The following is a 23354-nucleotide window of genomic DNA, read 5'->3' as shown; positions in this document are numbered from 1 at the left end:
AAATGTAAAAATAAAGTTGGAAACTTTGTACCTATGTAGAAGAGGATAAAACAGTTTAGCTGTCTCTAGATGTACATTTTTAGCAGCAGAAATCCAGCACAACCAACAGCTGGAGTGACCAATATTCAAACTGCAGGTGAAATGGGGGATGAACTATGGGGTAAAATTTCAAATTATGGGGTAAAATTTGCAAACTCTGCTTCACGTCTGGGATTCAAGGTGAGCTCTTCCTTGGAAATGTGTAATGACAGAAGCTGCACAAACCAATGGCAGGAACAGCAGAAAAACGTCCAGCATTTGGACATACAACACAGCCTAGTATGTGGCACTTGGTGTACTACAAAAGGGCCAAAAATAATTTTTAAATGAATGAATTTGGTTTTTTTAAACACTTTTTCCCATTCTGCATCTGGCATTTATATCACCAGGTAATGAGGAAGGCTGAAATCAGCACATCCTGGAGCATCTCCAGCACTTGCAGGATGCCACAGACGTGGCTGGGGAGTGACCAAAAGCCAAGTGCTGGGAAGTATGTGAGAAGCTGTAATAGCCCAGCACCAGACAAACATTTTCTAAAAATGAAAAGGCACCCCCAGAGTCAGAGCTGGGGGAATTCGCTATCTCCTGGACGTGGAATTGATCTGAATGCAATTACTTTATTCTTTTCAGCTCTGTTTGACTTTGAACTAAACATCAATTAATGCACAAACAAGATCTGTTAACTCCAATACCGATTTTTCCATAAAAGATGTGAAGCAAATTCATTGGCCTCCACTGAATGGCTTTGAGCAATCGCAGCCATCACCCAGGCAAGCTCAACTTCATTTTCCAGTGGTCACTTAAACCCTTAATTCTCAGGACAAAACTCCCTGAGCCTCAGGTTGAAAGGCCTGAAATCAGCAAACAAGACATCACATAATGTATGCTCCAAAGCTGGGACCTTCCAGAGCTTCAGCTGCGACGCAGCCATTGAGCCACGGCCAATGGAGGCTCATTTGAATAATCAATATGACAACCTTATTTTTCTAATGCAAACAGGATTGCTACAGTAAGGTGTCTCACTGCCACATCACAGTCATGGCCTCTTTTAACCCCTAATTAGATTTAGGCGATTATCCCTGCTCTTCCTTACAAGTGTACAGCCCGGATAAGGGATGACAAAAGCTATCTGCCACTTCCTCAGCCTCTGCAGGCTGCAGGTTATGCAGGGAGATACAGGGGAAGATCAGCAAACAATTGTTATTCATATCATCTCCAGTTTGGAGATAGTCACAGTTTGCCATCCGGGCTGAGGGAAAATAGCCCAGAGCATTAGGTAAATGCAAAACCCCTAAGAACACGGGGGTTACACAGATGGAAATTCAAGGTGATGTTGGGGAATTATGTTTAATTCAAACTGGTTATCACAAAGAGAACTATGGAGCTGTGGTTTTGTGCCTCACGCAGGAAACTCTGCCTTTTCAAAAGATTTCTGTGCATTGTCTGGTGGTGTGTAACATTTTACATGGCTGTTTCTATCAAAATTGAAGAAAAAAAAAAAATGGAAATCAAACTTAGAAACAGCAATCCCAAAAGAATTACATTGCTCAACAAAGTCCGAGCAGACAGAGAAGATCTATTACAGAAATGTAATCACATTTCATTTACAAGAACTCTTATCTCAAGCACTTAAACATAACATTTAAACAGTTTTCCATTTTATTGTGCTCAGTATTGAAGCTAATAAGATAGAAAAGTATAATCACGTTAGCAACATTTCTATTGCATTACATAAACACAGCACGAGATTAAAGGCAGAGCAGGGGGAAGGCAGTGCCTGCAAAACTGAGCCCTGGCTTTCTGCTGGCAGGCAGGAACATCACTGGGACCATGTGTGAGAAGTGCCACGCTGAAATGGGATCGTGGGCTCCCAAAATGGCCCTTCCCAGACTGACTGGAAAAGGGATTTCACCACATATTCTCCATATGGGAAGTGGTTTGGAGCAGAAAGGATCTTCCTGGCTCTTACTGGAAGGACCATTTATCCAAGACAAGCAAAAATTTCAGAATTGCTACAAAAACCATTTGGACAGAGCTTTGTAAAGCATTGGAAGGGAATATATTTTTAAAATACTGCATAAGTGGTGATGAACTCCTTACCAGCAATGCCTGAAGCAGCTCCAATGCAAGCCCTGCATCTCCATGGGGGAATCTCTGCAGCCCTTCCCAGACTGCTGCTCCATGGCCAGCCCAGGGAGGGACCACAGGGCTCCCCTGGTGCCACCCCTGCTCCAGCAGGGCCAGCCCAGGGCAGGCACTGGAATTGTCCCTGGGAGGCTCCACAGCCCCTCTGCTCCAGGGGAATTCCCTGGGATCAGTCCCTGCCCTTCTCTGGTGCCACCACAGGGCCCTGCTCCAAAATTGGCTCCCAAACTTGCAGTACAGAGCAGGAAGAGCACCAACCAACCATGGGGAGGAGCAGCTCCAGGAGAGCTCAGAGCCCTGGCAGGGCCTGAAGGGCTCCAGGAGAGCTGCAGAGGGACTGGGGACAAGGATGGAGGGACAGGACCCAGGGAATGGCTCCACTGCCAGAGGGCAGGGATGGATGGGAGATTGGGAATTGGGAATTCCTGGCTGAGCTGGGATTGCCAGAGCAGCTGGGGCTGCCCCTGGATCCCTAGAAGTGTCCCAGGCCAGGCTGGACATTGCAGCAAATAAATTTTTCAAACCCTAGGAAGCTTTGTCAGAAAAAATTTCCTCTCCCATAACAAGGTGAGAAGCACAACCTAAAAAAAAGGCACGAGTCAGAATATATTACAGTGCAGGGCAGAATTTTAAAAGTTATATCTAAAACCTACAGCATATAAAATGTTGAGCCTGTAACATCAAGACCTAATTATCCACTATCAATTTACTGAGTTATAGCCTGAATGTTTAAAAAAGGAAAAAAGCAGCAGAACTATTAAAATTATCTTTAAAGCTCATGGAAAGACTTTCTAACAAGCTCTGGGGCCTAAAGCTTCCTTTGTTTTTTAAATAAATTAATTGATGGACTTTAATCTTTTGTCCTCCTCAATAAAAAGCACACTGTGACCCTTTAAATCAGATTTAGTGGCTCTCACTCCATATAAACCCCTTCCTTCTCTTCCCTCTTCATGCTCCTGACTCACAGGGGACCTGTAAATTAACTCCCAGCAGAAACTCCCACTGCAGCATCATCCAAAACTTCACCCAGGCTTTTTTTAACACTGCTTAACATGGCCAGGAAATAAAGGCAGAGCAAAGGAGGAAATAAAAAGGAAAAAGGGAGATGGCAGAGGCAGGCACATGAAGCCTTCCCACCCCTGGCCCTGCATTCCCCACTCCTGTGCTGAACACTCTCCCAGAAATCCATTGTCTGGATTTCCCTGACACTTCTCAAAGCACAAGCAATGCCCACCTGACAAGAATCAATGGAAAACCTCCTTTTCCCTCTTGGACACAGCGTGATCCCATTAAGCAGCCTCAAAAGATTCTGATGTGAGCAGCCAAGGCAGACCTGCCTGATCAATTCCTTAATCCATGTGCAGAGAATGGACTGATCCTGCTGCTTCGATTTCAGCCCAGGAAAAATCATTCCCAACATAATTCACCATTACATGGGCCTTGTATTACAAGAACTTCAGCTGCTGGGAGCAGCAGAATCCAAGATGTTCCCTCTGGGTCTCCCCATTCCTACCCTGGAAGGCACCCAAAGCACTTCCCAGCCCTGTTTTCATGGATATTTGAAGGTGTTGGTTTTCACACTGCAAATAATGTAAAAATTGATGGCTGGAGTGGGAGCCATTCCCAGTTTTCCCCCAGAAAAAATGCAATGCATCAGGCTGCCATAATCTCCAAAAAAAAAATCTTACAAAAGGGAATAAACCCAACACGATGCTGAATTATTGTCACAAGGACCACTGCTCCAGGGGCTGATGGGGAACACCACCCCATCCTGCTGGGGAACTGAAGGAGCTTCATGCCAAGAAGGGATCAGGGGATTCTCAAGGAACAGAGAAGGACACAAAGGTCAAGAGCAGCCTCTGCATCTGGAAATCTGCTATGGGAACCAGGCCCAGAATGGAAAATTTGGGTTGGCCAGACTCTTCTCCATGGGAAGATCCAACAGTTTTCCCTCTTCAATGGAAAATCACTCCAATGAAAGGGTGTGGAAGCAGAAAAATGGAAGCACAGGTTATGTGTAGGGTTTCACTCCTACTGAGTAGGAACAACCTGCCCTGCACCTGCCCAGGAGGTGCCAAGGATGAAAGCAGAGCCTGGAAGTGAATCATGGAATCACAGAGAGATTTGGGCTGGAAGGGACAAGAAATTCCACCCAGTGCCACCCCTGGGACACCTCCCACTGTCCCAGGCTGCTCCAAGCCCTGTCCAGCCTGGCCTTGGGCACTGCCAGGGATCCAGGGGCAGCCCCGGCTGCTCTGGGCAACTGTGCAGGGCCTGCCCACCCTCCAAGCCAGGAATTCCTTCCCAATATCCAATCCACATCCCTCTTCTCTAAATTTAAAACTATTCTCTTGTGCCCTATCACTGATCAACAATTTAGATTATTTCATTTCAGTTTGTCACATTATTTTATAATTCCAAACAGCAGAAAGGTCCAAAATTGGACCAGGATTAGAAATGCTTCCTCCAAACAAAGATTCTCCTTCCCTTCCTAATCAAAGCCAGGGATGGTTTATAATCTCCATAGCAGGTAAGCTCATTCCAGAAAAAGCATTCCCAATCCAAAATATGAGGTGCAACAGCAAGTTTAATGTTTTAATGTGAATTTCAATTTCACTTTACCACAGCATTATCTCTCAGATGGGCTGTTTGTGACCTGCCCTCCTCTGCCTGCTCTGAGGAGCACTTTGCTGGTTTGGGGCTGGGTTTTCCCTAAATCCTTGCTGGGGACTGGTGCTTTAGTGCAGGATGCAGGAGCAGGGTGAGGTGATTACTGTATCTCTGCTGTTCAGTATCTGCAGGGTGTCTCAGTGCCACTCCAACTCCTTAAACCCAGTAAAGAGATTACAGCTCACACTAACTGGATTTGCACAGCTCTGGATCATTCCGTTTGGATTCCTCCTGCCCAGATTAAGGGAGGCCATTAAAACAATAGTCAGCTGCTCTCCCAGCACAAGGTGTCCCAGGGAAAAAAAACCCCAAAACTCCATGTTTACATTCAGAGCCTGTGTGTGTTTGGACATGTGGGCAAACAAAACCCTCCTTCAGCAGGAACACGCCACATTCAAGGAATGATTCCACCCAAAACCCAGGATAATGCAAATTATATAGTTATAAAAGGACAATCATGGTGGCTGGCAGTTTTAAGGAGCGGATAGTTTGGAAAATTTTAAACAGCTTAAAAGAATGTGTGTCTTTGAAGATACTGCCTTCAAATGCATTCCAAAACCTATTTCTGGAAACAGGGAGAAATATAATTCCCTCAACATAGTCCATGAATTTAGCAGAGAAGCTCATTTGACAGCCATCACTAACTGACAGTCTGAAGTACAGAATCTGAACACAAAACTTAGATTTTTGTACTTAGCACAGAAAGTACTTAATGAATTAAAATTAAATGGTTACTCTGAACTAAAATGATTCGTTTTCCAGAGCCAGTGGTTCCCCAGCACCTCCTGCACAGTTTTGCTCCACGTGTCCCATCCACACTGACTTTTCCAGCTGTCTGGGAGTGAAAGGAAAAGAAATCATCCCATATGCTGCTGCCCATTAAATAAATGGCCAGTCTTTTGAGTCCTAAAAGGGGATTTTTAACAAACAAAAAGAAAAACAAGGCCAACACAGCTTAGACAACAATAGCAACAAATCTCGGTCAAAGGCAAGTGACCCTCGAGCTGCTCTGGGCATATGGAGGTCTCAGTCCTTTTCAGAAAAAACCTTCCTCTGCTTCCCATTAGCCTTTGGCTGACTTACTGGGAGGAAACTCTCCTGGTTTGGCCCCTCAGCTGCTTCCTTCTGCAGAAGCAGAGCTCTGGGACTCCTCACCCACCACCCCAACGTGCCCACGTGTTCCCTGGGCACTCCCAGGATCCTGATGCAGGGAACCAACCCAAGTGCTCAGCTCCTTTTCCATCAGCAAACATGGATCCTGACAGGACAAGGGATTCAATCTCCCTGCCCTGAGGTCACCCACAGACACACTTCTAATGGCTTCTTCACTACCTGCTCCAGTCACCTCATGCTTGGTTCTGCCTGCAGGCTAGAGGCAGAAAGGAAGGCAAAAGGAGTAAGAATAAATTATTAATTAATCAACAGAAGAGGCATTTTGGTTTTACTGAAGATAAGTGACTCCCTTGCCATGGCAATACATCCTAAAGATCCTGGAAAACCCACTTGGAGTCCAAGCACGTGCCTGGCATTCCCAGGTTGGACAAAGGGGCTCAAGTTGTCAATCAGTTTTAGAACCTGCTCTTCAAGAAGCTACCAAAAGAAATCACTGGGACCAAGAAGTCCTACCAAGCAGCTTAAAACTTTACTACAAGCACTTCTCAAAGTCTTTCTAATTTAGCTCAGACACTGAAAATAAACCCTCTTGGATTAAGGAAAGGGTTTCCCCTCTCACAGAAGGTATTTCTCCTATAAGCATTCAAGCTACTTTCCACCACAGGATGGAGTAGTTTGGTTTCAGTATTTAAAACATAGTTGCTAATTTTAAACAGATTTTAAAGAAGTTCTCCAGCATTTCTAGGAATGTCCATGTTTAAGATGGGTTTTTGGCCAGACTGTACAATTCCCACCAGCCCATTTCTGCTGCTCATTTCCATTTTCCTGGAAGCACCTCCTCCAGGATGCTTACAACTCAACTACAAGAATCTGATCAAGGTTGAGTCATGGCATGCAAGCTTCCAGCCCAGTAGCAACCCTTATTTATTATATTTGGGATCAAAACTTCCAAACTGAATGTATTTTCCTTTTGGACTCCTGAGCTACAAACTAAACACAATGTACTTTGTATTTTCCTCATAAGCCTCTTTGAAATGAGCTCCAAAGAGAATTGAACCAACCAACAAGAGCTCCTGAATGTGAGACCTGAGCAGAGCAAATGAAACAAGCGCTGCAGCACCCTGAACATCACTTGGTGTTTGCACGTTTCTGCTCCTTGAGAAATGGATTTAGGCAGGTCAGATTTTGAGAAGGTCTTGGAGAGACAGAATCAGCCTTCCCACCCTTCAGCTCCTGGTGTAACACAGGCCCCGAACGTGCCAGAGGAATCCTCCCTCCCAATCAAACACTCCCCCTCTGCTGCTGGTGAAAGGCAACGAGATCTCTCTTTGCAACCCTCGTCTTGGCCAATAAATTTTGCATGAAAACATGTCAGCCCAGCCCAGAATTCCTGCTGGCAGGCTGGGAGGGTGATGAATGTTTAATGCAAACACCACCCCCAGCTCGGTGTCAGACAGGAGCTCCCGCACGGCCCCTTTGATCCCAGCACAGCTCCCCAGCAGCTCTGGGTGCTCTGTCCCACACAACTCCATCACCTATATGCAAATCAGGGCCAATTACCATAAATGACTTCCTACTGCACCGGCTGGCAAGAAGGAAGGGAAAAATAATCACGTGCCAAGCTCCAGGAGAGTCTGACTCAGGAAAGTCCAACATTCCCGCTTTACTCCTGATGTTTTCTCCAAACAGCAAAAATCTCATCCACAGGCATCAGTCACCCACGTGCCATCCATGGGGCACTGGGCATGGACCCAACTCCAAGGGATTTGGGGGAATGCCACTGCAAAAGGGTCCCCAGACAGGGGGACCTCAGTGAAAGCTCAAAGTCCTGAAGTGAGGAACTGAAAGGAAAAATGGAGATGGTGTTTGAACAATGAGCTCCTCAGCTCTGCACTACTGACAGGACACAGGGAATGGCATTTGGGGAAGGAATTGTTTGCTGGGAGAGTGGGAAGGGACTGGCACAGGGTGCCCAGAGCAGCTGTGGCTGCCCCTGGATCCCTGGCAGTGCCCAAGGCCACCTGGAGCAATCTGGTCCATGGAAGTGGCCCCGCCATGGCAGAAGTTGGAACGAGATGGGATTTGAGCTCTGTCCAGCCCAAACCATTCCAGGATTCTGGGATCTGTCAAAGTATTTAGGAAGCTGTGAAGCCACTAACGCCCAAATGTATCAATAACCTTATTAAGGATCAGCAATTAAACCACTGGTCAGGTTGATAAATGGTTCACCACTTCTTTTCTCTTAACAACTGAGGAGCTGCTCTTAATTTATTCCATTAAAAATTGTCAAAATCACCTGGAGAAGTAACCCCAAATTCCACTGGTACACAAGCAACGATGAGACCCATAAATCTAGGAAAAGTTATTTAAAACTAACAAGCTTTTAGTAGCTTTCCCCCCAGTTTAACAATGAACAAGGAGCCTTATGAAAAACACATTTCAGAACAACAGAATTTGCATGTTTTGAAGCTGATCGAGACTTGAAACATCAAAATTCAACAGCACACCCAGCCAGGTCAATGAAGACATGCATGCAGGTTGTTTTAAAACAAGCAAATTTCAAAAAGCATAAATAAAAGATGAATGTAATGCTTTGATTAGTACAAAAAATAGTGGGAAAACATTGTAGTACTGCAAAACCCTCACTTCTGCAGACTTGGACAGCTGAAGGCTTCCTGCATGTAGATGTTGTTGGTCTAAACGTGGGATTTGGGGGTGGAGGGAACTCCCTGGAGCTCCCAGCCCACATTCCCAGCAGCTGCTGCAGGATTTCCCTCCATAATGGCTGGCCAAGTGGAACAACCCTTAAACATTTCAGGGTGTAAGAGGAGAAGAGCAGAGATGTTCCACAGCCCATCTCATGGACTGCTGGTGCTTCTCCAGCACTTCAGAAATTCAGTGTTCAGTGTTAGAGAATCAGCACTGAAACTGGGAATGCCAAAGCACAATGCCCAGAATACCCTTTTTTAAAATAATTTCTTTTTTTTTTTTTACTTTTGAAATTTCTCTTGAGACGTTTACTGTGAAAGAATCTAAAGCTGCCCCAAAAATACCCCAAGCACAGACCCATCACATCTACAAACACAGCCAAGCCAAGGACAGAAAATCATCATTAGGGTTCACAGGAGCCACAAATTTGCTGCTTAATTAGTGGGAAAAAATGCATTTTGATTCTGTGCTTTAGAGGAGCAGTAAAGCCCCAAATATACAACATCTCTCAGATAAGCTGCAGTGCTGCCAAGCTGAAATACCTCCTTTTATGCAAAGTTAAACTATAAAGTCAAGCAGCACCTGAGAATTTATGTCCCTTCTTCCCACAATCTGGCTTCAGGCTGATCTTCATTACAGCTCCAAAGCAGCTATTTTGAATAAATACATTGCAAACAGCCATGAATTTAAACTGGGAACCAGACCTGGTGGTCCTTGAGGTGCCTTTGAGGAAGGATCTGCTCAAATACTGAGGCCACAGGATTGGTCCCACTACAGATTCCCTGGTGCTGGAGGTTCTGGAAGGGCTCTGTAGAATAATGAGACTTTCCAGACTCCAGGTCTAGAAATTAATCTGCTTGGAGAGTCCAGACTGGATCCAACTTAACCAGGAATTCTCCTGCTGCTGCAGGGAACAAAGGGAAAATTCCAGAGGCCAACAGAATCCCACGTGTGGGTGAAGATGCTGCTCTAGAAATTCTCCAGGAGCATTTTTCAGTGGGAATCCACCCAAGGGAAGGTCAAGAAGTGACACCTCAGCGGGGTTTTTTTGGGAAAAGATCAGACAAACAGCCCAGGAAAGGCTGCACAGGAGCATGATGTATAAAGCAGAGGGAATTACATAAATGTAAAAAATTACCTTGTCTTTCCTGCAATCTGTCATCAACAACCCAAGTCATTCCAAGCAGAAACTGGACTGACAGCAGGTTCTCAAGGGTTCCCATGGTTAACCCAGAGCAAGGCTTGTGCTGGAACTGCATTTCTGAGCCTCAAGCAAAGCCCAGCAGGAACTCCTGCCACTGGGAGGAGGTGTAGGTGTGTGTGAACAGTGAAACCCATCTTCTCCTAGGAAGAAGCCCTCATGCTTTCCAATATTCCTCATTTTCCCCCTAAATTATGGCTATTACATATGGGAAGAATGTTAATATTAAAAAAGTGCAGAAAGCTCTTTAACTCACCTGAAACCAAGCAGGGAGGGAAAGGGTAGAAAATTAAACCATCACTTAGTGCAAAACACTGCCACGTCGCAGAACAATAAAACCTTACAAACCCCACCCTCCAAATGGTCTGAATAACAGCCCACCCTTCAAATATTCTGAATTCACATAAAGTTAGTTTATAGAAAATACAATTCAAGGTAAAGTAAAATCATTATTATTTTACAGGAGCAGAAGTACCCGCGCTGCTGCCCGGTTGTGCTCCAGCTGCATCATCTGCCATTTCACTCACCCAGCCTTGGTGCCGTGGCTCTCCTTGTCCTTCCCTTTGCCCTTGTCCTTGTCCTTGGCCCTGTCCCTGGCCCTGCGGCGCTCCCGGGAGCCGCTGGGGGTTCTCCTGTGGCCGGACCTCTCGCTGCTGCGGCTGTACGAGCGCTGGCGCGACCTGCGGAACCAGAGCCAGCGTCGGGCACGCGCCACGCCGCCTCTGCCTTCCCTGCTGCAGGACTGCAGGGCTGCAGATGGCATGCCATGCCCACACCCAGGTGGGCATCATTTCTCATCTACAGCACGAGCTGTGAGTTCTGCAGTGTCACTCTTAGGTCAGCTGTGACACACACACACGTGACATACACACACACGATCAGGGTTTTTATTCTGCGTGTTCTCCAGCTTATACACTCTTAACAAAGCGTGCTCTTAAGTCATTCACTACATCAAGTTGTCATTCAATTTTAGAACCTGTTAACTTATTATATTCATTATATATGTTCAATAACTTATTCCATTCATTGGTGCAAAGCAATTAGCGTCAATTAGCAAAAGTTTTACAGAAATTTAGTAGGGTATGTATACACATCTACTAGCTACATAGTCTAGCTCACAAAAATTTTCATGCATCTTTTCTAATCTGTTCCCATGCTACAGTCTTGTTCTTCTTCCTTGCTATGGATACACTCCAAAATCATCAGTTGTTATTTCTTCTATTAACTCAACCTTGCTTACAAGCCTCTCCATACTTCAGCATTCTACTAACGTGCTACAAAATGGCTATCTTACTATACCTTTAAGGCTAAATAATCCAATTAAGAAATGACACCTAAATTATTTTCATTTTTACCCAATAACTGACCACTCAAAGTCCACAATGTGTCCACTTTTCTATCCAATTACAAAATACCACTCAAACCCATAAAGGAGCACCAGCCTCCACCCTAAAGCCTCCATCTTGCTTTGTATGTATCACTAAATTCTAAAAGCTCAAACTCTCAGTTCCCCACCCTGTGATATGACACACATCTAATCTAACTCCACACCCATAATCCCAATATTATAATTCCATTTTGGAAGGTTCTCCATGGCCCCAGGCCAATGCAGCACTCTCTTTCCAAACTCTCAGTTCCCCAGCCTGTGATATGACACACATCTAATCTAACTCCACACCCATAATCCCAATATTATAATTCCATTTTGGAAGCTTCTCCATGGCCCCAGGCCAATGCAGCACTCTCTTGGGGATCAGTGCCTGTCAGCACAGAAAATCTGAAATTCTCAGCAGCCAGGCTTCCAACACTCCAAGATCGAGTTCAACCCAGCCCTAACACCCCAACTAAACCTGGCAGTGAGTGTCACACCCAGTCATCCAGGGATGGTGACTCTGATGCCTTCAGAGGCCACCTGGAGCAGAGGCTGGGAATGATAAAGGAATAAAGTAGGGATTTATTAAAAGGCCTTTACAGGACACACCTCGGGCAGTGCAAGAGCCCAGCCAAGGCTCTGCCCAAGATGAGCCACAAGTGAGAACACTTTTATAAGTTTTGGTCCCTTTCCATATTGGGGTTCACTGTCCAATTCCAGCCCCAGGTTCTGCAGTCCCACCCTCCTCAGCCTTCTCATAGTTATATTTTATTATTTCATTTCAGTACATTTAACAAATACATCTAATAATGTAGCACATGTCACAATTTAATACCTTTAAACTGACAATTTAGCAAAAGAAGTGAAAAAGACAACATGGCTCCTGCTCTGAAAAGAGATGCAAAATAAACCACACAACTGATTAATCCATTAACAAAATGGAAAAAAAGATCCAGAAGTATTAGGGCTGTTTCTTTGTGTGTCCAAAATTATTTCATTACTCCTGAATTTCCTGTATATTTTCTAAGCTTTATTTAATAGTTTATCATGTATCAATGCTACCTGAGTGGACAAGGGATATTTAGGAAAAACCAGGTCAAGTTTTCCTTGGTCTCTCTTGCCTGAGCACCTTGGCCTTTGGAATGTGTCCCCATCCAGGGCAGGGGATGGAATGAGATGGGCTTTAAGGTCCCTCCCTACCCAAACCATCCCATGAATCTACAATTCCATGATTCCCATCAAAATTCCGATGGCACCTCATGGAAAAGTTCCATTAAGTACTGAGGGAAATGGGGAAATTTGAAAAACAGCATTAAAAGTTTCTTTAGCACCTCCTGGGGTGCAAAACCCCCAAGGCCTTTAAAAGCCAAATCACACAGACAAAATCCCTCCTTTTATGAAACAACAACTGCTTAATAAAACCCAACAATAGACTAAGCAAAAGAAAATCCTCCCTCCAGATGAGGCTATAAATTACATTTCTGGAATTTGTCCAGCACATGGGAGTTCAGGTCCCCATTCCTGCCAGGAGCAGCTCCAGAGGTCAGGGCTGGGTTCCTGTTTCAGCAGCTGGTACCTTCCAACAGCAGCTCTCCCATCCTGGTCACTCTATTAACACTAATAAATAGATCAAATTACCACTGCACTGCTGGATTCTTAACTGGAGAGCATTTGCTGGCTCAAAATGGATTTTTAGTGTGTCATCACAAATGTAAAAGCATCCATCCATCTTTACTCCTCAGGTGGAAGAAGTTTTGATTTGAAAGAGCATTCTGGATATTAAATCTATTTTTTGTTTGGCACAGAAACACTGTTTTTACAAACACCATGATGAGGGAGCACAGATTTACAGAGCACTGCCCTAAATCCACTATTCCCAGGTAACCCTGGCTTCTCAGAACTCTGCAGGTAAGTCCAGAACAGAAAATAAACCCCAAACAACAAAACAAGCAAAGCCCTGTAGCAACACAAATCACCCTTAACTGATGCAGGGCCTCTCCTCACTGAATGGCACAGTCCTCCCACCAGGAACAACAGGAATCTAAAATATTTATTGCTAAAGAACTCCAGTTCATCAGCTCAAATCTGAACTGGAGTTCAGTCCCACCTTTTGCAGGTGCAAAAAACAAACTCAGCTCAGGCAGGCTGGATGCTCAGTAACTGAATTTCTGCTCATTCCCATGTCTGTGCAGAATGGGTGGCAGGTGACATTTATATACAGGAAACAGCTTTTAAAAATTAAAGGAGTTATTGCATCAAATTTCCCCATCCCTGGCAGCGTCCAAGGCAGGGACTGGAGCTCCCTGGGACAGTGGAAGGTGTCCCTGCCATGGCACTGAGCCCCCAGTGTCCCACCACCCTCACAGGGATGAATTCCTTCCCAATATCCCATCTACACCTCCCCTCCACCAGCTTCAGGCCATTCCCACTTGTCCCATCACTCCATGGCCTTGGGAAGAGCCTCTCTGTACTCTTCCTTAATTCCTATTAAAGTATCTTGCAAGATCTACAGGACAGGAAATCAAGATAAAACTTCCCGAAATGGAGCTCCCAAAAGTCATCTGCGTCCCCAGCTCATCACCAAACCACAACAAAAGTCCACAGATCTGGCAGAGAAGACAGATTTTCTATTTTATCTGCTGTTGAAAAATAACAAGAATCACAATTAGTCCTATTAAAGCAAGACCCCAAATGTTCAAATTATGGAACTACCAGAGGGGGGGGAAAAAAACCAACCAAGAAATGAAGCTGTAGAGGAGATTTCCAGCATGGATGCCCTTCCCCCCCATGACACCCAAAACACCCACCCACCATGCCAAAGGTTAAGTCATTTAGTCAAGTTCAAAGATCTTCAAAGGCTTCTTAGATCCAGATAAGCCCATATGTTCCCAAAATTCTGTGAAAAGCCATTACTTTCCAATCTGCTTTTCATGTCTAAGTTGCAGAACACACAGATGCTTGGCATCACTCGGGATCCCTAAATTCTCACACCAGATAATCAAGGCTCACCAATAACTTCCCTATCTCCAACCCTAAGAAATGGCTTTATTCCATCAGCACTCGGGCCGCTTGTAAAAATTGAAAGTCTCCATAAAAGCCCATTCAGTTACTGCACAATAAGTGTTAATTTGCTAATTTCTTCACAGGTAATCAATTAAAATGTAAAATATTGGATAAAATTAGTTGCACTAAATTTAACAGCTGCTCCATAAGCATAATTAGTTTCACAAGGGCCATATGTATCCTGAGCAGAGACTGAGTTGAAACAAATAAGCGGATTTTAAAACAAGTTTGAGGAAATCTGCATTTAATTAGCAGGTGGGCACTACAACTGCATAATGTTTTTATACATTTATATTTATGAAGTGACAGAAGATCTAAAGGCTTTTTAAAATGGCGTTTATTGTTTGAATGGGAACTGTTTTGCTGCATGCTAAAGTGATTTAAATCCTTATAGCCCCGCTTTGAAAAAATCATAAATGGTGAAAGAAAACATGTGGAAAACTGTAAAACTAGAAAGAATTTGCGACAAAAAGCAGAGCCACATACCATAACCAAAAGGAAACTACACTTAATTAAATGTACACTACATCTGGAATATCAGCCTAATAAAACGTGCAACTATTAATTCTCATTGTTCTAAAGGAAATGAGGTCAGTGGCGTTTAGTATTTCCCCAATTATATTGCACTAAAGCACTGAACTCTATCTTAGAGGTCCAATCTAATCTCTTCAAAAGGTTACAACTGCAAAAGGGAGACTTTTTTAAATGGAAAGAGGAATTAGAGCCCAAAGCCAAGACAGGGTTTGTTTTCTTCTCTTTGAGCTCTTCCAGGAAAGACCAATTTTTGCAAAAATAATCTGTTTTCTTGGCAAACAGCACCCCCCACTCCACAGAACGGTGCTGAGATGTCAACTTCTCCCCTGGAATTCTTCTCAGCATCTCTCACCTGACACAAGCCTTATTAGATTATTTTTAGCCCAATGGCCACAAACAAAAGCCAACAAATTCAGGGCTCTTTAATACTTGGGCCATAAATCCAAGGGCTGGGCCAGGACAATGGAACGACTGCGCTGCATCAAGCCTGGCTGCTCAGACTGCTAATAAAGCCAGAGTGCAAACACACAAGTCATTGCAGCAAAATGCCATGTTCTCTTTCAAAGCATATTAAGAGAAAGTTCCTTGTTTAACTCAACTTCACCACCAGGAAAAAAAATCGTGGTACGAGTTGCTGGAAAGGTAAAATAATTTCAGGTATCAATTGCAGTCATTCAGACTGCAGAAATTATTAAAGATGTATATATAATGTAAATGTAGCTGCCTCTATAAAACATTGGTCATTATTAGCTTGCAATTTTAAAATGCATGGCTTTGAGGAAGTTAAACACAGATCATATGTATGATAATACTACTTTTTTTTAATTTACTGTTCCATATAAGGCAAGTGATAACAAAAGTAGGCAGCAGCAGAGTCACAGTTTCAGCCTGAAATGAGACTGATGCAAAGAGGAAAAAATTGTTTCAAACCAGCAGTTTGGGCAGTTGGTAAGAGACAAAACATATTTCAGAATAAGGGAATATTTAAGATTTTACAACTTATCATCCACAGTGCCAGAGAAAAGCAGGATGAAATAAAAACAAGAACTGGGACAACCATGAACTTGTTTGCAGATGATGTAAAATGTCTTTCCTCCAGGAATGCAGCATTTCAACTCTCATTCAGCCATTTCTTCCTGGTTCCCTTTTCCTCAGCCTAAGCAGTGACACCTCTGAGATTTGGCTGGGAGAGGAAGAATTCCCTTGCTGGTGTCTTTGTGTGCCAAATTATGCCAGATGCAGAGCTGAGGAAATGCATTCACCAAACACCAGCACCAACCCAGCCCAGCAACTCTGCACTTTTCAATCATGGTAACCACATTATCAAACATCTCAGGAGGTAAAATTCCACAACTGCCATTTTGAAAAAGATGGAAAGGCAGCATGGGGAGGACAGGAATGCAGCTGGAGAGAAGAACCCGGGGATGGGACACTGCTGGAATTCTAAAGCAGCTGGTTTGACACAACTCAAGTTCTCCAGACTCCTGGAGAACCTCCTGCTCGGGATTCCGAGGGGGATGAAGGTGCCTCCTGTGCCACAAAGCCTTGATTATCCTACAAGGAGTCCTTGGGAAGGACATCCAGCATGGCCTGGTCACTGGTGAGGTGCTGGAAAACCCACAGGAGATGAGTTGGGAGGAGGGGAACAACCCCAAACACATTGAGTTCCCTAAATGAACCTTGGGGCCAGAACCTGCATTCCATGGAACCCAGGCACAACTCCCTGCGCATCCCTGGGATCCAGGCACAGCTCCCTGCACATCCCTGGGATCCAGGCACAGCTCCCTGCACATCCCTGGGATCCAGGCACATCCCTGGGATCCAGGCACAGCTCCCTGCCTGAGGAATGGGCCATGGCAGAGGAGCCCACCAGGCCCTGCCAGCTGCAGGAGCTCCTCAATGAACGCTTCATGCCAAATTAAAACCAAAACCAGACTTTACTGGGTGCCATCTGAGAGATAAATCATGGATTAAACTGCTGCTACTCAAGTAGGGAGATAAACCATTTATTTCCCTTGTCAATCTGTTTAAAGACTCCCTCCTAAAATTGAACCTCAAATTAAGACCATCAGATAAGAACCCATCTGGTTTTACCTGACATGAATTTCCCTCACATCTTCTCAGTGTGTCCCAAAGCAGAACATTTTTCCAACCCTGTATTCCTGTAGCCATGTCATGACTGAGCAGAAAAAATCTGTAATCTCATTCTAATAATCTTTAGAGAATAAAATAATAAAGAAATCAAAGTTAATACAGAAGCTGGCACATTGTCCTATTAAATAAACAGGAGGAGGAATGGGAGAGACTTTTGGCTTTCTCATTCAAAGCAATCCTGGAATTCAAGGGCAAAAACCCCACACCCCCACACAAAAAAAAAAAAGGTGCAATACCCAGCTGCAGGTACATTAGATAAAATCTTTCATATAAAACCAAAGTTAATGTTGATAAGGGAAGTAAAAATTATTCCAATAATCTGAAAAAACAACAAAAAAAGGCTCAATTGAGTTGAGAATACCCTACTTGTCTTCTGGTCATACAAAACTTTAAAGCATGAGGTGAGGCAAAAGCACAACAGTTGCTCATTTGCCACACAAAGACACCAGCAGGGAAATTCCTTCTTCTCCCAAGCAAATCCCAGAAATGCCCCTGCTCAGGCTGAGGAAAAGCAACCTGAAAAAATGGGCTGAAGGAAAGTTTAAATGCTGCAATGCTGGAGGAAAGACATTTTATATTTTCTCCAAAAAAAAAAGGAGAACTTGAATTCTACAGGAACAAACAAGCCCCATATTCTATTAGCAAGCAGATCCATCAGCCCCTGCAATTAATTCTTCCAAGCACGTGGAGTTATTCCCTTCTCCAGGCAGCTGGAATCTATTTGAAAAAACAAAGGTGCAGCTTTCCTGCAGGAGCCTGGACAAACAGCCCAGGTTATCCCTCTCTGCCTCTGCATCTGCCCTGGATGGATCCCAGAGCCATGGAAAAGACTCCAATTCATTTTCCAGATGGAACCACGAGCCAGGCAATTATTTGTTGTAAATTTGACAACACCTCTGATATTATGGTAAAATGTTAAGGGACAGACAGGAGAGATTTTCGGGTTGAGATTTTCCACTTCCCCCATGCCTCAGCTCAGATTAATTACAGGTAAACACTGCTCCTCTGTCTGCCTGGGACAAACCCAACAGCTCAGGTTTTGGGATCATAAAACCTCCAAGACTGAGCCCCAGAGATGGGCTGAGCTTAAAGACTCTGCAATATTTGTGTGTCCTTACATCCCCAAAGTGATACCAGACAGCTGAAGGGAATTACCTAAACAGATATTTGAAATCAGCTTACACACCAGGACACCACCTGCTCTCAGAAACTGCAAAAAAACCCAAAAATTCTAATTAAGATCATGCAGCACCAGCACTGGCAACTGAGATCTCAAAGTGCCACCAGCACGGAGCCAAAACTGAAACAACAGGGGAAAAAAACTCAATATTCTTCATTCTTCAACACTGCAACACCATTTAAAAGGCAAAGGAAAAAATCTGCTTAAAGACAGGATTTAGGCATTTCCTAGAAATAAATACCTGCTTTGGAAGACTGGGAATATTGAGAGTGACTGGATTCATAATGACAAACAACACCAATATTAACACCTGGATGAAAAGCTGTGTCTCTACCTTTCCTGAGTAAAACAAATGAACCCATTCTCTGTGCTCACAGCTTTTAAAAAAGGCAATTTTTTTCTTTAATTCAGCAATAACCAGACAGGTTGAGGTTTAAATTTTATGAGATGTAAAAAAATTTAAGGTATTCCACCTGTACTTTTTACCACCATATGTTTGTGAAGAATACAGGAAGATTTTTAGAGTATCTCATTTTCCCAAAATAAAAACAAAATAAACATTTTAAATTAAAATTGCTATAACTGGACTAAAAAAAAAGAAGTCGTGAAAAGGCTTTAGAAACACACAAAGAAAACAAAAGTATTTCATACCATCCACTCAAAATCTTGTGGAGGGACAACAAAACATCAAGAGTTTGGATACTGTGTCTATTTCCCAGTGCACACTCTATAAACACAGAGATAATTTCCCAATTTCTACACAAGCTGGATGCATCTCCCTTTAAATATTTTGCATGTAACAAACAGAGCAGACAGAGGAAGGCAGGGGCTGTTTTTAATATTCCCCTGGATGGAAAGTGAACAGCTCCATTCCTGCAGACTGCTGAAGAGCACAGAGCTGCCACTTCTATCAGCCCCAAAATCTCCTTTTCTGGGAGTTTTCACCTCTAACCCTCTCCTGGCCCTGCCAAAGCCCAATTCTTACGGCAAATTAAAAACTCCAGGGAAGGAACTCTGAATATTTCATTTACTATTCTAAAAATTAGTGTTTTCCTCATGGAATATGCAATAGTTGCAGAAAATATTGTCAAATAAGCCACACCAGAAAAACAACAAATTCTGGATTCTGTAAAAAAAACCCCATTATTATATATTTCAATTATTATATTGTTATATTTCAAAATGTGTTCTGACTGGTCTGATGAGCTGATGATGCTGAGCACAAACTGGCTGGTGTCAGTGCTAATTTAAATGGGGCTAAAGGTGAATTATGATGTGATTTCTACATGGCTAGGCTTTGTTTAAAAAAGGTCTCATGGAACTTTCTCCCAAGCTCTGCTTTTTGTTTAAAACACAAAAGGAGCTCACAAAGCCACAGCTAACCCAGGAAATAGTGACAGGTTCCTGCCTCTGCAGCAGCTCTTATGGACCACACTCACCTGCACTTCCAGACCTCAAGGCAAGAATTAAAATGAAAACCGAATTATTTCCATCACTGAGAATATTACCCAAACCAGGCAGCTGAGGAATTCCAAAAATAAATTCCAAAAATAAACCAGTACCTGCTGTGTGACTCAAAACCTTCCACAATTCTGTCCCCACACCTCCGGGAAGATCCACACCACCAAGGTGTTAATTAACACCATTAACACCATCCTGGGGACGTTGGAGGGGATGGAACAGAAGGGATTTGAGAACTGAAATGTGTAACTTACACTGAGTTACCAATGTGCTAACCAAGGGAAATGTGTCTGACACCCCTCTGGGAGTCACTGGTGTCCCCAGGGGTTACTGCTGTGCACTTTGGGATTTTTTACTGATGTATTTTTCGTGCTTCTCCAGGTTTTTCTCCCTCACTTACTGGTTCCTGCTGCTGCCCAAGCTCCAAGTCTCTGGCATTTCTGTTCTGGATACTCCTGGATACTGCAAAGGGCCAAGAGCTCCATCCCACCAGCCCTTCCCTGTCCCCATGAGGGTCACTGAGTGACCACAGGCCACGGGGTGCCACCATTCCCTGGCTGAGCTGAAGCCATCCCACCACTCCTTCCACCCCAGAGCTGGGACACAGCTCAAACCCCACGGCTTTGTCCCCCAACCTCCAGCTCCACTCACCAGGAGTGATGCTCTGAGCAAGGCCACGACTTCAGTGGATTATTCAGAGAATTCCACATTTTCATTTGGCTGAAGCGAGGGAGCACCCCAGGATTCAGGTATTTTAGAGCCACCAGAATGCTCCAGCTCTGGCTTTACCCTGCTGTCTTACCCACAACATTGACATTTCCACTGCTCCTTTCAGCCAAGAGTGAGGAACAACCCATCCTCCCCCATCACCCTCTGAGGAAGTGGGTACCATTTTCACTGAAAGTCTTATTTCATTTAATTTCCCATTTTCCATATTATATGGATGTAATTAAAATTGTAGTTTCACTCTAAAATGCATTTCCTAGTTCTGATAATCTACTGAGCAATTTCCATCACCACATATTTGATGGGACTCCATAAAATAAAATCCCTAATGAATAAGAAAGGTTATTTATATTTTACATCATTTTTCTGTACTGAATATTTGCTTACAGAGTAATCAAAATATTACCCTTAGAGAAGTCTCACAATTAAACCAGTTTTTAAAAAAATAAATAATCCTGCAGTTTTCCTTAAGGATTTGTTTTTACTTTTGTTTACATTGCCACAATTCATTTGCTTTAATCCTTTATCTGTTATTTGAACCAATATCTCATGAATAAATGACATTTTGGTTGTTTTCTAATTCATAACTGTTTTTAATCAACCTTACACTTAAACCATAATAATTTTTTGGGTTCTGCATTAATACTAGCTTCCTCAAAGCCCATTTTCTGTGGCCCAAGTGGCACAGCTGACCTTTCTTGTCTCAGGCTGCCGTGTGCTGCCAGTGCTCCCCTGGGCTGCACGAGTGGCTCCTGTAGCTCACAGAGCCCTGCAGATGGTTGTGATTACACCCAGGACCTTCCCAGGCACTCTCCTAACAGGATCTCAAGTTCAGCCCAACGGAGCTGGGGAGATAAAACCCCTCCAGACTGATTCCACCCTCTCCAAACAGGAGAGGTTTTCGAGCCACGGCATTTCCCATGGAATTACTGCTGCACTGACCCAACACAGATCTGGGATTATTCCTGCTGCTGGGAGATGTCCTTGGATAGCAGAGCTGTCAGCAGCTTGGGGATGGATGCCCCAAACTCCCAAATCCTGGCAAACAGCAGGGTTTGCCTGCTCCTCCCTCCCAACGCTCAGCCCTGGATCCTCGCGGATTCCCTGCGCTGGCCCGGGGTACAAACTTCCACCTGGGAATCAGGAGCTGCTGGGAGCTGCTTCAGGGAACACCCGACTGCAGAAAGGTGCAGCTGAACACATGGCCCTGCACTGAGGCTGCTGAAAGGGGCTCTGGGAAGCAGGTTTGGATTCCTGGGAATCTAATGCGCCGTGAGAAGGGCCGGCGATGAAAGCCCACCCGGCCCCGCAGAAATCCAAACACAGCCACAGACACAATTATTTTACTAATTGCTAATGAATACAGTCAAGTGGCTTCAAAAAGACAAACTTTGCTTGGACTACTTCAGGTTTTGACCTCTGCAGGAGCAAATGCATTTCAAACTGGAGCCCACCAAAACTGATTAACGGCGCCAGCCAAGGCCAGCGCGGAGCAGGAGCTTTTTTCCATCTATCACATGGCCCCAAGGATAGTTAAATGAACCTTAAAATGGCTACAAACAGCTCAATGACTACACAGAGTCCTGCCAATTAGAAATAATTAGGCAGTCATTTTGGTGGTAAGTCTTTTTAAGTGCATACATAATGATGCAATGATGCTTATTAGCGAGCTCATACGAGCTCTGCTCAAACAGCCTGGAATAATTATGCAACTATCACAAAGCCTTGCACATCTCTGTACTTCACCTTAATGCATTTAAAAATCCACTTCATTACCTCCAGTAATTAATCCTCCATTAATTGCAGGAAAAGCCCAGTTTACCGTGCTTCGTTTCTAATTATCTTATAAATAGTTATGGTTCTAATTAATGTGTTCATTAAGCTGAATATCTTTCTCAAAGCCATGCTCAGAGCAAAGGTTCTGCTTTTGAGAGAAAAAGCCTAACTAGCCATAAGGTGAGGCCATTTTGGTTGTATTTGCTTTTATTTTAGTATATTCAACCTCCTAATTGGCATTTAAAATCTAATTTGGAAGAACTTCAAGAAGACTATATAGGAGAAAAATAGGAAAAGGCTTTGCTTTTTTTCCACCCATTCTCCAATCAAGAAGCTCAGAGCTTTAACAGGAAAACTTTTAGCATCTCTTTTTGATATAGACTGGGAACAGCTTTTCAGTGCTGTGCCACAGATTAATTTAAATTCAATCACAATTCAGTTTATCCCTGCATGTTTCCATAGAGGAGGACCAAAAACCATGGAAGAAAAATAGATACCTAAGAGTTTATACAGAATTACAAATAATAAACCCATACTGCTGGCCTTGCCTTCATTTCTAAAATATAAATCCATGGCACAGAATTTACCTCAGTTATTTGAGCTGAGCAGGACCTGACCCTTTAAATTCATTGACAGGTTGCCTTCCTAAGAGATGTGGATATGATCCAATAAAAAACACAACTGGACAATATCTTACAGTAATACCCATGGATAAAGAAACTCCCCATTGAAACACATTTCCCAGGATTTTGGGGCTTTGCATGTAAGAATTTTGCAGAAAATTTGGACTCAAAATAAAATTCTGCAGGAGTACAATCAAAATATTTTAGTTATAGTTACCATTATGGTATAGATACCAAATTCCCATATCTTTCTAGATTTTCATTTTCAAATATACTTTATATAACTAATACCCTGTCTTCAGTTACAGTATGCAAAAACAAATCCAAGTTTTCCCATCTTTTTATTACCCTCACCACATATTTAAGATTAAATGTTTTGTTCAGAAAATTGTTCATACTTTGTTTTAACAGCAAAAGGACAAAAGCTCTGCACATGCCTACAATTACCCCACTTCTTTTGGGAACCTTTTCTTCCTAGAATGTCCCAGCTCAGGAAAATCTGGAACCCCTCAAGCCAGGTGCAGCTTTGCCATGGCTCTGCCAGGGCTGAGGTCTGATGCCAATAAAGCTGCCCTAGGAGCAGATCAA

The 23354-nt window shown here is 43.6% G+C and overlaps 1 protein-coding gene across 1 annotated transcript in view; it reads right to left on the bottom strand.

Moving 5' to 3' along the window:
- Positions 1-23354, bottom strand: part of RSRC1 (arginine and serine rich coiled-coil 1) — a 96906-nt gene that overhangs the window by 62248 nt on the left and 11304 nt on the right. Inside the window, exon 4 of the mRNA XM_039713618.1 lies at positions 10405-10557. Within this exon, the coding sequence (XP_039569552.1) occupies positions 10405-10557 (153 nt within the window). The remainder of the gene's footprint in view (positions 1-10404; positions 10558-23354) is intronic.

Source organism: Passer montanus, unplaced genomic scaffold, assembly GCF_014805655.1.
Source record: "Passer montanus isolate IOZ18808 unplaced genomic scaffold, ASM1480565v1 scaffold29, whole genome shotgun sequence".
NCBI classification, from domain to species: domain Eukaryota; kingdom Metazoa; phylum Chordata; class Aves; order Passeriformes; family Passeridae; genus Passer; species Passer montanus.
The sequence above is the reverse complement of the archived record's forward strand: the minus strand, read 5'-3'. Positions and strand labels throughout refer to the sequence as shown.